Here is a 14,737-nt window from a genome sequence, read left to right as displayed (position 1 = left end):
GTCCCAAAAATCTCTCAGCCCCAACTTCCTAAGCGTTATCAGAGGGAGAACTCCTCAAAGCACATGGCAAGGGTAAGGGATGTCTGCCTCTATCTGGACTTATGACCTTTGGCCGTTTCCTTACACTATGAGGCTCAGTTTTATGAGGTCAGTAAATAATGCACGGTCTGCCCAATGCACAGGGTAGCTTCCGGTTAAATAAGATAATGACTATGAATAGGTTTTGAAAATAGCAATTGCTGCTTAACTGCCAAGAGCTACTGGAAAGAAATAATTTCCCTGAAATAGTACTGTCATTTCCGGAACTGACCTCTGCTCTTCAGGGCTCACTCTAAAGTCTGTTTGGAGATGTTCAGTGTCCATACTTTGATTTTTTTTTTTTTTTTGAACCACATGCCACTCCAGAACTGGAAATGGGCATACTGAAAGACGGCTGGTTTAGAGGCATTGAAGAAGGTAACATTTGAAAAAAATTGAGAATTAGACATGAGAAAAAAGGTCCAGAGAGATAAAACCGTGAATGCAGGGGGAAAAACTACTGGTTGAAGCATGCTCCTCCAGGGCTCTAACAGCTGGGCCTTCTGTGCCTCAACAAACCGGGAGGAGAATCTGGCAACAGGACGCAGCAAGTCAGAGGGTCTCCCACTTTCATTCCCTCCAGCACTGCTACAGCGTCTGGCCCGAGAGCCAGGAGTGGCCCCAGTGAGCTAAACTTCACCTACTTTACTGTGATACAAGACATGACCTTAAATTAATACTTTAAAAGAACTGATAAAATCAAATCTTGGGTGGAGAGATGTGTATGAAACCTTTAGCAGCAGAATAAAAGAGACTCTATGGGCATAGGCATTACAGTAAAGGTGCTCGAGGACCTGTCTTCTCAGAGCAACTTAGAGATTATTCTGTTTGGAGGTAAAAATAATGAACCAGGATCCACAGCTATCCACAAAAACTGAAGTGTATATGCCCGCATGTTTAGAGTTTATTTGGCTTAGCACTTAAGAGGTACGTGTTTGCTTTTTTGTTTTGTTTTAAAGTAATAGGAGGCCCTGGACACAAGAGGAAAAAAAAAACATTGTCAAGAAGCCTTGCCATAGTCAAAATGTCAAAATGTCCCAAGAGAAATAGGACTTACAAGCTGTGCTTCTTGTCTGTGAGTGGGGCACATGAGTCCCTTCACCACGCTTGCTTCAGTTTCACGGACAGTTTGGGAGACTAATGGATGTATTTGCACTGTTCATGAAGTAGAGCCCGCTCGTCTTGCATGCTGTACATGGTACACCGATTATTTACAGACTTTTGATAGCATAATCAGATAAGTGAAATCCTTTAGAAACAACTATTAATTAAGAACTTAAAAGTCCTAGCAGAGCAACGAGCAACAAGGACTGGGTAAACTGAATGAGCGTCATTTAATGAAATTCTTTTTAGACTCCGTGGCTAGGCGTACTTGCTGTTCTTACACAGGCTCTGAACTCAGTTTGCAGAACTCACAAGGCAGCTTACGCGGTAAGTCCAGTTCTATGTGATTGGAAGCTCTCTTCTGGCCTCTGCAGGCACTGAACTAACTCAGTTCACAGGCATGCATACATACAAGTAAAATACCCATACATATCTAATAAAAATGAATAAATCGTAAAACATAAAATCCTTGTTAGGCAGTCGCCAAAAGGAATTCTGACCTCGCTCAATAGATTCATTCCCTAGAAATGTAAAAGGGCAAAGGAAGCAGATTTTTTTCTTTAAGAACTCTGTATTTGCTGATTAATTAGCCAAAGTATGGGCTGAACAGTCAAGCCTTCCCTCCAGGGGAAGTGTCCTGAGGTCATACAAATAAAGCACCGAGTCCTGTATATTTAAAAGAGAAAGGGAAGTCCACTGAATGTAAGCAGGAAAAGGACAGAGACCACACCCCAGCCACGTGTATAAAGATCAAGGACCTGCAAGCCTGACAAAGATGTGCTAAAAATCTTACTAATCTTAGTTCATAAAAATTAAAACTACGCAGTGTCCCAGAGTACCCCGTAGCCTTACAACCACCTGAGGTGCAGTGCAGTCAAACAAACGGAAAATATCCCCAAGTTGTGGACCGGGGAACACAGAAGAGAAAGGCGCTGAGAAGAACCAGTTTCGCAGAGGACACAGGAAGGCAAGGAATGATGAAAATGTCCAAAAAATCCTCTCCTGCTACTTTCTCTCATCTCCACCTGAGCATCCTTTCTTGATCAGACATGCTATTCTGAAAACAGAGCCCTGGAACCAACTCCGCTTTAATCATTTCTATGTCCAGAGGGAGAGTTGGAGGTTATATGAGAGTTACACTCCTGTTACAAGAGCAAAGTACACCAAGTCTTTTTTTTTTTTTTTTTTTTTTTTGGTGGGGGGAGTGTAGGGGCACGCTCACTATGTAGCTCTGGCTGCCCTGGAACTCACCATTAGTCCAGGCTGGCCCCTAACTCATAGAGATCCCCCTGACTCTGCCTCAAGTACGGATTAAAGCCATGCACCACCACGCCCTGCTCAGAGCAAAGGAAACCAAACAGTAAAAGGACTACTTGCAATCCTAGAATTGAAGAACCAGACAGACAAAAAAAGATTCACGATGTTTCCCTCCACCACTTTTTCAGGTTCCACTTACAGCAGGAGAAAGGACAGTGAACACGGAGAGCGGAGGAAGCACAGGAAGCAGCCATTACCTTGTGTGCGGGCGGCTGATCTGGAATGCTGGCCGCCTGTCACTTCCTGGAGCTCATCTGCAGGGACTGGCTGAACTGACTTCTTACAAGGATTCCTTTACACGTAAGCTAAGTGAAAGTTCACCGTGTACAAAGAAGCCTTTAGAACAAGCTAAAAATGAACCCGGGAGCAGCTTTAGGCCAAGCTTCCTTACTTCGGTTTAACAGTCCTCTACCCAAACACCGACACCACAGAGACTCAAGGCTCAGCTTTCTTCTTCCTTGACTTCCCGGCCCACCTAAGCCAGATCGTGGATTTGATAACATCTTTGAACAAATGGCTACCAAATCCAGACTCACGTCACCTGCAACAGACACTCTTGAGGATATCTTGTAGACATTTCAAACTTAACATTCCGAATACTTAGTGTTTACTTTCCTTAAGTTAAGCCTGAGCCTGTTTCTCCTGTTAGTAACCAGCCTCTGACTCGAAACCTTCACACTCAATAAGCAGGCGTCTTGCTCATGGCAAGAGCTCAGAAGTCTGACGACAGAAGCTCCTGAGTGATATTCCTGCCGCTGGAGGAAGCAAGTTCCAGCGAGTTGCAGGCAAATTAGCAGCTAAGTGCAGAGGTCTAGTTCTACACCACAGAGGAAAGAGACAATCCTGTTGCAGCGCTGAAAAGAACTAGAATCTGTGAAATAAAACAGACATAGATTTGGTTGTGTTTTGTTTTGTTTTAAATAATTCTAGAACCTTTATGGCCCCGTGCCTGAGAGCTGCCATATATTATCAGATCCATGTGAATAGATGTTAGAACAAAGGTTCCTGTTTCCTGAGTTCCCTGACACAGAAGAGCAAGCCAATAATATGCACAGCAAAAATGAGGTTTAGGGCTTATGTACTGCTTTCACCATCGTTGAAGAATAGGTTTTAACTGATGGAATTGGTTTTGGATTTTTGGTGGGGGACTCTGTTGTTATTGTTTTTTTCCTGAGGTAGGGTTTCTCACTGTAGCCTGGCTCTCCTGGAACTCATGATGTAGACCAGGCTGTCGTCGAACTCACAGAGATCCACCTGCCTCTGCCGCCTGAGCACTGGGATGAAAGGCGTGCGCCACTACCACCCAGCTGACAGATGTTATTGTTTAAAACCCACAGATTTCATGTTTCCAGTATCTGTCATCTGTGCAGGTAGGGCCATTGTGGTTAAAATATCCAGAGGATAGATTAGAAATGTGAACACGCATTTTTTTTCCCTTCAACACTCTCAAGTCCAGAGGACCTGGGATTGGATGCCAGGCCCGCTCTACCTCCTCCAGGTACTGAGTACTGGCCCTGAGGACTGCTAGGGAAACCAACTAAGAAGCAAAAACAGAGAAGAGCACAGGGGATGATACAGCAGGGGTAGCTGGAGGCAAATGCGCAGTGGCACAAGTCTCCTAGTCACTGTTAAGATTCTGCTTCAGTCGCCTACCTGTGATGTCACTGCATACCCGCCACGGTGGCGTGGCCCTGCCCAGGGCCATATAAAAGGATAAACCTCCACGTGGCTCGCTCTCTCACTCTCTAACCTCTCGCTCGCTCTCTCTCCTCCCCTCTACCTGCTCTACCCACTTACTTTCTCTCTCCCTCTTTTCTCTCTCTCTCTCTCTCTCTCTCTCTCTCTCTCTCTCTCTCTCTCTCTCTCTCTCTCTCTCTCGTACTCCTCCGCCCTGCCCCCCCGCCTCCCCCCCCTGTTTTCCTTCTCCCCCATGCTCATTTAATAAACTTCGTATAATATAATCTATGCTGCCTGGTACCTTCTATCACTGCTTTAGTTATTAAATATAAAAGTTACAACAGTGACAGCTGCTACAGTTTGAATCTGGAAGGCCCTCCCTCCATGGTCTCCTATGTTGCAAGTGCAGTTCCTTGGCAGTGGCGCTGTCTGAAGGCTGTGAAGTGAAGGCAGCAGAGCCTGGCTGGAGGACAGGGCTCCCTGAGGACTGGTCTTTACTGCCTGCTCCAGCCTGCACTCCCTCCTGCCCGAGCTACATGAACATGTTCCTACCCTCGATTACTGGGCCTCTCACAGTAAGAGAGTGCAGCCTTCTGAAGGCAGGAAACAAGACACAGCCTCAATTATGTGGTTCACGGCAACGAGAAAGTGATCAGTGCAGCGTTTAAGGGCTCTAGGATTCAGAATTCAGGGGGTTTTTGTCAAAAATATTAAAGCACAAGGGAGGAGCTAGATCTAATTGTCTTTCCTGCTCCAATGTGGTTCAAGATATTTCAACATGCCAGTGACGGACCCTAAGACAGACATTAAATCTCAAGATACATTTACTGAGAGAAAATCAGAATAAACTGCCTGTCTATCCACTTTAGAGACATCTGATTCCCCCAAAGGAGTGACATAAGAAGTACATGTATAATTAATTAAGTCTCTATTAGTGATTCCCATTACACGTCGTATAGGCATACCGAAGTATAAATTATGAATTCAGAATCAGTGAGTATGTTACAGCGGTCGAAGGCCCCGAACGCATTCCACGTGACATGTCACCACGAGCGCGGTCCTGCTGCATGCTGGCTGCAATGGCACAGCCACGTTCTCCTTATCTCCTCCTTTCCCCACGAGAGATCAAACCCACAGCCATGTGCAAGTTGGGCAAACGCTTTACCATCGAGCCACAACAGCCTCGGCCACTGGCGTGTTTTCTGATTCCTCCCTGCAGTTGGTTTGCCAGTCTTTCTTATTCATGAGTCTTATTAAAATTGCTACTAGAGATGCCTGGAGCGGTTCACAGAAAGCTATTCAAATAATCTGGGATCACTATGGTTGAGGCAACCTCATCCTATCCCCAAGCCACAACTAGAGTTCTTTTTGCTGTGGTATGTGCAGCACTGACTCCATTCAAGCACAGAAGGGGAAGGGGGGGTGAGGAGAGAAAGCAGGTTTGGTTGGCCCTGTGGTGAACAGTGTTGCAGCAAATCCTAGTGACTACAGCCAATTAACTACACCCACCAGAGGGCATAGACCATTCAGCCCACCGGCAACCTAAAAGCAGGGAAACATCAGCAGTGGCCAGACTATTTCCAACGTTTGCACAGAAATCATACGAAACAAGGACTCAGCAGTCTCCTCACCACTGACTGACTGAAAGCTCATTAGAGAGGCAATCAGAGCAGGGGGGGGCGTCTGCTCGGGGGAAGACACACCAGGCTGCTGGTAGCCTCTACTCCTCACCGCCCCTCCCCCCCCCCCCCCCCCCAATCTCCCTCCCTTCCAGCTGCTCCTTCAGAAGGCCATCCTCAGATTCCCTACCACTAGGAACAGATGCGGGAGCTGAGACCTGACACCTAGATTACCGCAGTGGTCCAGTGGGCGCTGGTCTGCCCCAGTATGCATTGCTGCCATGCTCCATATGTTTACCCTTCCTAAGATCATATGCTCTCCTGGCTTTGCACCTCTGTGAAGCACAGCAAGTGAAGTCATAAACCACTGGTCCTGTGGAACTGTTTTGGCCCGAGTCAACTTCTCCAGATTTCTTTTGCATGTATGTGTTTCTCTTACATAAATCCCCACACACTCAAATGGCTCTGCATACTCCTCCTCCTTAAACACACCATCCCCTGCCTAGCAATGCCTCTCTATGTTGTAAACACCAATAATAGGCCCTTGTTGTCAAGCAAATGATTCTGTTCTGTTGTAAATGATTCATTACAAACAGGACGCTTCTCCTGGCCTACTCTCTAAACCTATTTCTACATGTGCCGGCACTCAGTGACCCCTGTGTTTCATAGTTTGCAGAGGCATCATCAAATCGAATTTCGACAGGTCCCTTAGGTTGTCAGCACAGGACATGGTAATAACAGGTTCACACACAGCATGAAGATGAGCCATGTGAACATATAAAATCATTGCAGTTCAGAAATATTATTTTTAAAGCTTTCAAATAGCATTTCCCAAGGCCCAAATCCTTAACTATTACAGTGTTGGTTAGAAAATCCATGTCCCACAATCCACCAAGACAACATCAGAGCACCTAGAATAATGTGCTCAGAAAATGAAGAGATCATACCCCTTATCCCCCCACCTCCCCACCCATGCTGAGCTCCAGCGCCCCAAGGAAACTAGTTCTGCTGCCAACAGACATATGTAACACTAGTTAGTGTCTTAGTCGCTTTTATATTGCTGTGACAGAACATCATGACCAAAGCAACTTATAAAAGAAAATATCTAATTCAGGGCTCTCAGTTCCAGAGGGTTAGAGCATGGCAGCAGGCAGGTAGCCACGTCACGGAAGCAGAAGCTGAGAGCTCCCATCTTGAGACAACGCAGAGAGAAAGCTAACTGGGAATAGATGAGGCTTTGAAACCTCAAAGTCCATACTGAGGGACCCACCTCTTCCTGTAACAAGGCCACATCCTTCCCAAACAGTTCCACCAATAGGGTAGGGAGCAAGCATTTTAATAGATGAGCCTGTAAGGACCATTCTTATTCAAACCCCCGCAGTTAGGGGGACAGAGCTCCGGCCTTCCTACAGTTGAAAGGTCACACTTTGGTCTTCCAGAGTTACCCTGAGCTGGCTTCATGGGGGAGCTGAGACTTCCCAGGCCTAGAAAAGGCGATCAGCTCCCAGCACAGATCCCAGATCCAGCCCCTTTTCAGTGCTTCTCCTGTCCTGACATTGGCTCTCCTGTTGCTGTGCTGTGTTGACACCCCTCAACCTGCCAGCCTGCTAACCTGAGAGGCCCCATCCTTATTCTAGACCACAGCTTCAAAGGCACGAGGAATTCCCCAGGTTTTAGGTCAGTATGAGTGACACTGACCCACTCTTGCCTCTGGCAAGGACCTACCTAACAACTTGGAAACCACAGTCCTTCCTTTATATGAACACACAGTCACTTTGCAGGGATAACAATAGGACAGCCCATTTCTTTGACTGTGCAGTCAACACTATTATCAAAGCCAGCTCTCTACTTACCGGCCTTCTGGTTGGAGCACCCTGAACAGAGTGGTAAAACTCTGGCTGCACTCGGCTACTTTTCTTGATCCTCCGCTTCCTCGCCGCTGCCTCCTGCTCACTCTGACGGTGAACTTCTACCACAGGCTTCACTTCTTCTAGCCGGGCAGCGGCGGCTGCGGCTGCGACTCGTCTCCTGATGTGTCGAGGGCTTGCTCGGAACCCCTGCAGCAGGAAACACATAACACACGCAGGAATTCAGACTTTCATTGACTTTTGTATAAATATTTTCTGGCCTTAGTTACGCTAAGTGCTCCCCAAGTCCCCCTAGTCAGTGAAGTCATTGACATTCCCAATGTGAGTGTGGAAAAAAAAGTTCTACATGCAAGAAAAAAAATTATCCACAAGCAGCAGGGCACTTCTACCTTAGAAAGAGGTCTTAAGATCCAGTTCATCTATGGAGGAATACAAAAGGACAGATGAGGACCCTGCTCTACCTCTGCACTGTTCAGATGAGTCACAGATACATATGGTTAAGCATGAAACAGAGGATGGGGTCGGAATAGAACACCAGGCCAGGTGGATGATTAGTTTTAAACGCCAACTTGATACAATCTAAAATCACCTGGAAAGCAAGTCTCAATGAGGAACTATCTAGATCAGGCCTGGGGGCATGTATGTGAGAAACTGTCTTGACTACATCAATCCAAGGCGGGAAGATCTGCCCACTGTGGGCAGCGTCACTCCTTATGTCTGGATCCTGGAATATATTATACAAGTAACCATATAGGCATTCACTTTCTCTCTGCTCCCGACTGTGCCTGTAAATTGGTTGTTCAAGTTAGTGCCTTGACACTCTCACAACAATGGACTGTGACCAGGAATTATGAACCAAATAAACCTTCCCTTAAAATTACTTTTCTTTGGGTGCTTACTTTACCACATCGACAGAAACGATGGGTAGAGAGCCCCTCTGTACTCCTGAGAGCAGAATCTCTTTGGAGGGAAAGTAGCCATGCAAGGGGATCGTTACAGCACACACAAAGGGAAGACGCAGAGCTAAAGCAGAAGTAGTGTGCAGGTGTAGATGTGGGCTTGGGAGTGACGGGCCTGCGCCCAAATGCAGGCTTGTTAACTAAAGCCATGCAATTTATTCAACATTTCCTACTTCAACTGCCCTAATCCATGAAATGTTTACATCCTGCTCATAAAATTTTTACGTTCTAAATAAAGGGCACACGTAAAAGTACCAGGATAATATCTAGGGGGAAAAAAGCAGGTGCTTGAAGAAAATGGAACTGTGTGTTCTTTCTCGCTTCAGGCAAGGTAAGCATAGCTCTTTAGACAAGGAAACAAATTCAGGCAAGCCACGGTGAGAAAACAATTTCAGAAGGTATCAAAGATGGTCTCAGGCTTCCTGTGGCAGAAAAAAAAAAAAAAGGTAACTTACCCGAAAACAAAAGAAATAATTTGCACTGAGTTCACAATACACAGGCAAAAGGGCAGGCAGTTCAGCACTGTCACTGGTAGCAGGTCTCAGGGCAAGGAAGTGAATGGAGCTGAGACACTCTGTATTTGGCTTAGGTTAGTGGGTGGCTGGCACTTAAGGACTGAAGAGTACGGTCTAGGGAGGGGACAGAGCTTTGGGACGAATGGCTAAGTAAAATGACAGGTACACCGATGACATACTTACAAGCAACGGAGCTAGTATTTGGCGGTGTGCCAGCAGAAGAGTGTAAGACGTCAAGTATGGGTGGAAGTTAAAGGGATAAGCAACAGATGTCCCAAGGGAGATGCCTCTGGGTTTGGGGTTTGTCTGAATTTTAGAAGAGACATAAAAGAGTATAAGACTGCAGTGAGGTAATAAGGAGTGAAGATTAAGAACACCGGGAAAGAAACATGTTTTAAGAAAGGTCTGATCGTGTGTATGCAGGGTTCAGAAAGGCTAAGGTGTGCAGGAGACTTCTCATTGCAAAGCCTGGAGATGGGCTGGCATCTGACTGTGGAGACCTTGCACACCAACTGGAGCATATGAAGAAGAGGAGGGCAAGCAGAGGAGGACTCACAAAGTAGCACCAAGGTCATCAGAGTTGTGAATAAGGAGGACATGCCAACGGATGTTCAAAATGACGTCACTGTCTGGACCCGGTCTTCTCACCTCAGCCTGCTCCCACCCCGCCTCTGTGTGAGAGCTCAGCTGGCCCTCTTCAACTCAAAATAGTCCCGGAAGATCTCTGCAGCCCCCGTACAGCCCAGGAGGTATTACAGCAGCTGCTGGGGAAGAGGACTAGGGACAGGGAGCTGGGGGTCAACTGCAAACCCTGTTGAAAGCAGAAGTCGGGTCACGCAAAAGAACTGGCAACTGTTCGCTCGCCTAGACTCCAAGCACACACTTGCTCTTCTTCTGAATTAGACTCACAGAGGATACCTGCTATAGTTTGAATGCTGACACTCTCAAGGTAGCATGGCTTATTCTAACCACTAGGTGGCATTAGCGATCACTGCTAACTTCTGTAGTAACTGAGTGGTTCAACGTTTATGTGCTAGAAATGGAGATTCTCTTTTTATGAGTAAGCAGCTGCCTTTTGCTGGGTTCCCAATTTTACTGACAGTTCTCAGTCATCTACAAATCCTAGAAACACTCAGGAGATGAACGTTGCCTAAAACGCTCTTAAAGTCACACACACACAAACACACACACACACACACACACACACACACACACACACAATTATAGCACAATTCCACAGTCATTCTGGAGAACAGGTATTCAATCCACTCCACCTCTTCTGGATCAACCAAGACTGCCCAAAAAGACACTCAATGGAAAATCTGGATATCTGTTTTGTTTTGTGTGTGTGCACGCACATGTGCATGCGTGCGTGCGTGCGTGCATTTTTCTGTGTATCTGTGTGTGTTTGTGCATTTGTGTGTGTGTGCGCATTTGTGTGTGTGTGTGCGCATTTGTGTGTGTGTGTGTGTGTGTGTGTGTGTGTGTGTGTGTGTGTGTGTCCACGCCATGGTGCATCTGTAGAGGTCAGAGGTTAATTGTGGAAGCCGGCTCTCCTTCCACCATGTGAGTTCAGGACTGAACTCCAGTGGTCAGGTTTGGTGGGAAAACAACTTTGTCTCCTAAGCTATCTTGGCAGCTCACAGAATTGCAAAAGGAGAAATCAACTAAAATCGTCTTTTCCCAAGCCTTCATGCAACCTGCACAGTTTTTTTTTCCCCCTTGATCTTAGCAGTGCCGTGCAGATCTCTATAAGTTCTATTCTGTCTGAACATAATTGTATTATTTTAGAATCAAGCTTTCCGGGCTTTAGAGTATAGCACACAGCTTTTACATGGAGACTACTCAGGGCCATTACACAGCCTCGGATAGTTTCTAGTCGTGTGCTCTTGGCTAGTGACTTAACTATTTCCTTACCTGTACAATGAGCATTAAACTAATTACCCCATAGGTTTGCAGAGGAGAATAATGACTTCACTTATGCACAGCATTTGGGAGAGTGCTTGGCACACAACAGGATCAAAGTGTCAGCTGTGAACACTACACACTACTTGTATAAGTATATTTTTGAATACAAGCAGGTGTGAAAGGAAAACAAGCTACACTGCTATTGTGTCCTGCTGAAGACACGAGAGACACTGATGACTGGGTGAGAGTTCATAAGAGACGCTGATCGTGGAGTGAGAGGTCTTGGCCCTAGAGACTGCTGTGCTCAACTGCTAGGCCTATTACTCGGTATGTGATACTGGCCGTGGCTTTTCTGTGTCACAGTGCATCATCACTACTGTACTGCTTACGCTCTGGCTCCTGCACCAGCAAATTTCACGCAGTTCAGAGCTGGGATGGCGAACGCTATAAAGATGAGTCCATCACCGGGCAGTCAGCTTTATTTCCCCGAGTCACTATGCAGGTTCAGTCCTTACTTTGTGATCCTAAACATTATAAAACATAAGCTGTGACCCAACAGAAGGAAATCGTACTTTAAGACAGCAGGTGGTGCTATAAGCTCTTTTTTTGGTGATAGGATTTAAAGGGCTATAGTCCTTTTCTCTCTATTCATTTGACCTTGCCTCTGTACCACTGGGTAAGTACAGTGTTAGGGGACTGGGAGGGGTGGCAGATTCCCAAGAAGATGCTCAGTTCTTTCACACACTAACATTTCATCAAGGAATCTTTAAACCGTCTGTCACCACTGAGTTAAAATGAACGAAAAAAGCAGCTTAGGCTTTAACCTGGCCAGAAAGCTAAGGGTGAACTGGTGGTGATACACACAAGGCCATCCTCTCCTGGCCCCAAACTAACAAGAGGCACAGGGCACTCTAAGAGCTAGTCCTCAGGGAGGAGGGTTTCAGGTCACTTCCAACTCAATTCCTCCATATGCTGCGTACACAGTGTGTGGTGTACAGCAACAGTCTTGCCTTGGAGTTCTGGAAGGCAGCAGAGAGGAAGGAAAGTAGCCTGTATTATTTTGGGGAGTCTCTTAGACTCTTCTGTTCAGTAAGTCAAAGGGAAGTTCCTCATGCTGGGCACTGGGGCAAGTTCAGTTGTTTATGGCTCTATGGGAAAGCATTGTCACTGCAAGTGGAGTAATATCATACGTGCGCGCACACACGCGCGCACACACACACACATACTGCATTTTTAAGTAAACATAAAGTCGTATGTTGCCACATAGCTTTGTTAAACATCCTTAGCGTTACTCATCCCTGCTCCTTCCCTCTCTGTACTGCACCTCCTCTCCATTCTGATGTAAAGCCCTGCTGCTGTTTCTCCCATTTCTCCCTTCACAGCACATGTGTCACTAGTGTCCACTTCTCTCCAGCTACTTCTCCTCCACCCCGCTGACCCCTTTTATCACCTCCGTTTGTTTCTTCAGTTACTCCAGACTATATACTCACATCTAAATACTCAGAGCTAGAGCCCACAAACAGGAGAGGACGCTTTGGGAACATGCCAAGGACGGGTATAGCTAAATGGCATGGTAGATCTTAGACGGCATGGCATATCTACTGTCAGATTTTTGAGACTTGTCCGCAGTGATTTCCGTAACAGCTGCTCCAGTGTGCAATCCCACCAACGGTGAATGAGGATTCCCCTCTCCTGTGACTCCTCACCAGCACTTGGCTTTCTTGATCTTAACCTTTCCGGCTGGGGTACAGTGAAACCTCATTTATATTTTTGTGATTGCTAAGGATGTTGTTGAACACTTAAAAGATGCTTCTTGGCCATTTCTTTTCTGTTGAGAACTCTCTGTTCAGATCAATATCCCATTTATCCCCCACTGTGTCATTTGTTTTACTGATTCTGTTTCTTGCGTTCCTTCTATAGTCTGGATATCAACCCTCCATTAGAGGTACAGCTAGCAAAGACTCTTCCTCTTCACATGGCTGATTATTTCAGGCTTTTTGGTTTCATGAGGTCAGTCCCCGTTGTCAAATTTTGAGCCTAATTACCGAGCCAATGGAGTCCTACTCAGAAAGTTCCTTCCTACACTTACATCTTGCAGGGGATAGCCTATGTTGATAAGCATGGGTCTGCCTCAGCCTTCTGCGTGTAGATATTTACCTTCCCCAGCACCTTCGCTGAAAATGCTGACTTTCACCCAGTGCATAATTTTGGCGTCTTTGTCAGATGTCAGATGGCTGTAACCACATACAGTCGTGCTTGGGTCTTCTATGTTGTTCTGCTGCTGATCTACAGAGCTGTTTCTGTGTCAGCACCATGCTGTTTTTATTATTAAGGTTTTAGAGTAGAGCCTGAACTCTGGCAATTCCTCCAGCACTGCTCTTTTTGCTCAGAGTTGCTTTGGCTTTCGGGGGTCTTTGCTGGTACCAAATGAATTTTAGAATTTTTTTTTCTATTTCCATGAAAAAGTGTCCTAGAATTTCTTTTGGGAGGCTGGTCATTTTCACAGTATTAACTATACCAATCTGCAAGCATGGGATGTGTTTCTGTCTTCTAGTGTTTTCCTCGGTCTCTTTCTACAGAGATGGGGCGTTTTCACTGTAGAGTCCTTCATCTCCTTGATTAGGTTTCCTCCTACAGAGTTTTTGGTTCATTTATTTTAGATGCTACTGGAAACAGGAGAGTTTCACTGATATCTGTTCAGGCACATAGTTATTGGGGATTTTTAATATGATTTTTTAAATATGATTTTTAAATATGAGTTTTATTTTGTATTGCTGATAGTGTTGATCATTTCTAGCCAACTTCTGGAGAAATTTTTGTAATCTCTTATATATAGTATCTAATTATCTACAATTAATGGTAATTTGACTCTTCTTTTCCTATCTGTATCCTTTTAGTTTCATTCTCTTTTCTCATTACTCTAACTAGCGCTTGGAGTACTATACTGAAAAGAAGTTGAAAGTGTGGACATTCTTTATCTCATTTCTGATTTTAATGGGACTGCTTTGAGATTTTCTTCACTCAGGATTATGTTAACTGTGGGTTTACTGTATGTAGCCTTTATTATGCTGAGATATGTTTCCTCTATCCTACTAGATATTAGGGCTTTTATAATGATGGCATGTTGGATTTGATAAAGGCCTTCTCTGAACCTACTGAGATAAATACTCAGAATCACATTTTTTTTCTTTTAAGTCCATTTATATAATTTATTACATTTAAAGATTTACGTATGATGAGTCATCACTGCATCTCCAAGACAAAGCCAACTTGGTCACAGTCGTGAATCCTTTAGATCTATGTCTGTATTCAGCTTGCTAGTATATGGGGGAGTTTGGACCTATCTTCATTGGAATATTACCATGAAGGTTTTTTTTTTGGTTATTGTTGTGTTTTTACCTGATTTGGGTATTAAAGTAATACTAGATTCCCTGGACTTTGGAAGTGCTCCTTATGTATCTAATGTTATATATAATTTAAGCAGTGTTGCTTACAGGTCTTTCTTAATTGTCTGATAGAATTATGCTGAGCCCATTTGTGCCTTGCCTTTTTTCAGTCAGAAAATGTTTCATTACTGTTTAAAAGTTATTAGCTATGGGTCTACTTAGGATGTTAACCTCTTCTTTAATGATTTGGAAGAATGCAGAAACTCATTATTTTATTTTAGATTTCTCAACTTAATGGTTTTCAAA

The 14,737-nt window shown here is 45.0% G+C and overlaps 1 protein-coding gene across 1 annotated transcript in view; it reads right to left on the bottom strand.

Annotated features, from left to right (window-relative positions):
- The window catches only part of Dst (dystonin), a 405,110-nt gene that overhangs the window by 341,598 nt on the left and 48,775 nt on the right, over positions 1 to 14,737 (bottom strand). The window contains exon 3 of the mRNA XM_051153028.1: positions 7,649 to 7,852. Within this exon, the coding sequence (XP_051008985.1) occupies positions 7,649 to 7,852 (204 nt within the window). The remainder of the gene's footprint in view (positions 1 to 7,648; positions 7,853 to 14,737) is intronic.

The sequence above is a fragment of the Acomys russatus genome, chromosome 11 (genome assembly GCF_903995435.1).
Source record: "Acomys russatus chromosome 11, mAcoRus1.1, whole genome shotgun sequence".
Taxonomy (NCBI): domain Eukaryota; kingdom Metazoa; phylum Chordata; class Mammalia; order Rodentia; family Muridae; genus Acomys; species Acomys russatus.
This window is presented reverse-complemented; position numbering and strand designations above follow the sequence as displayed.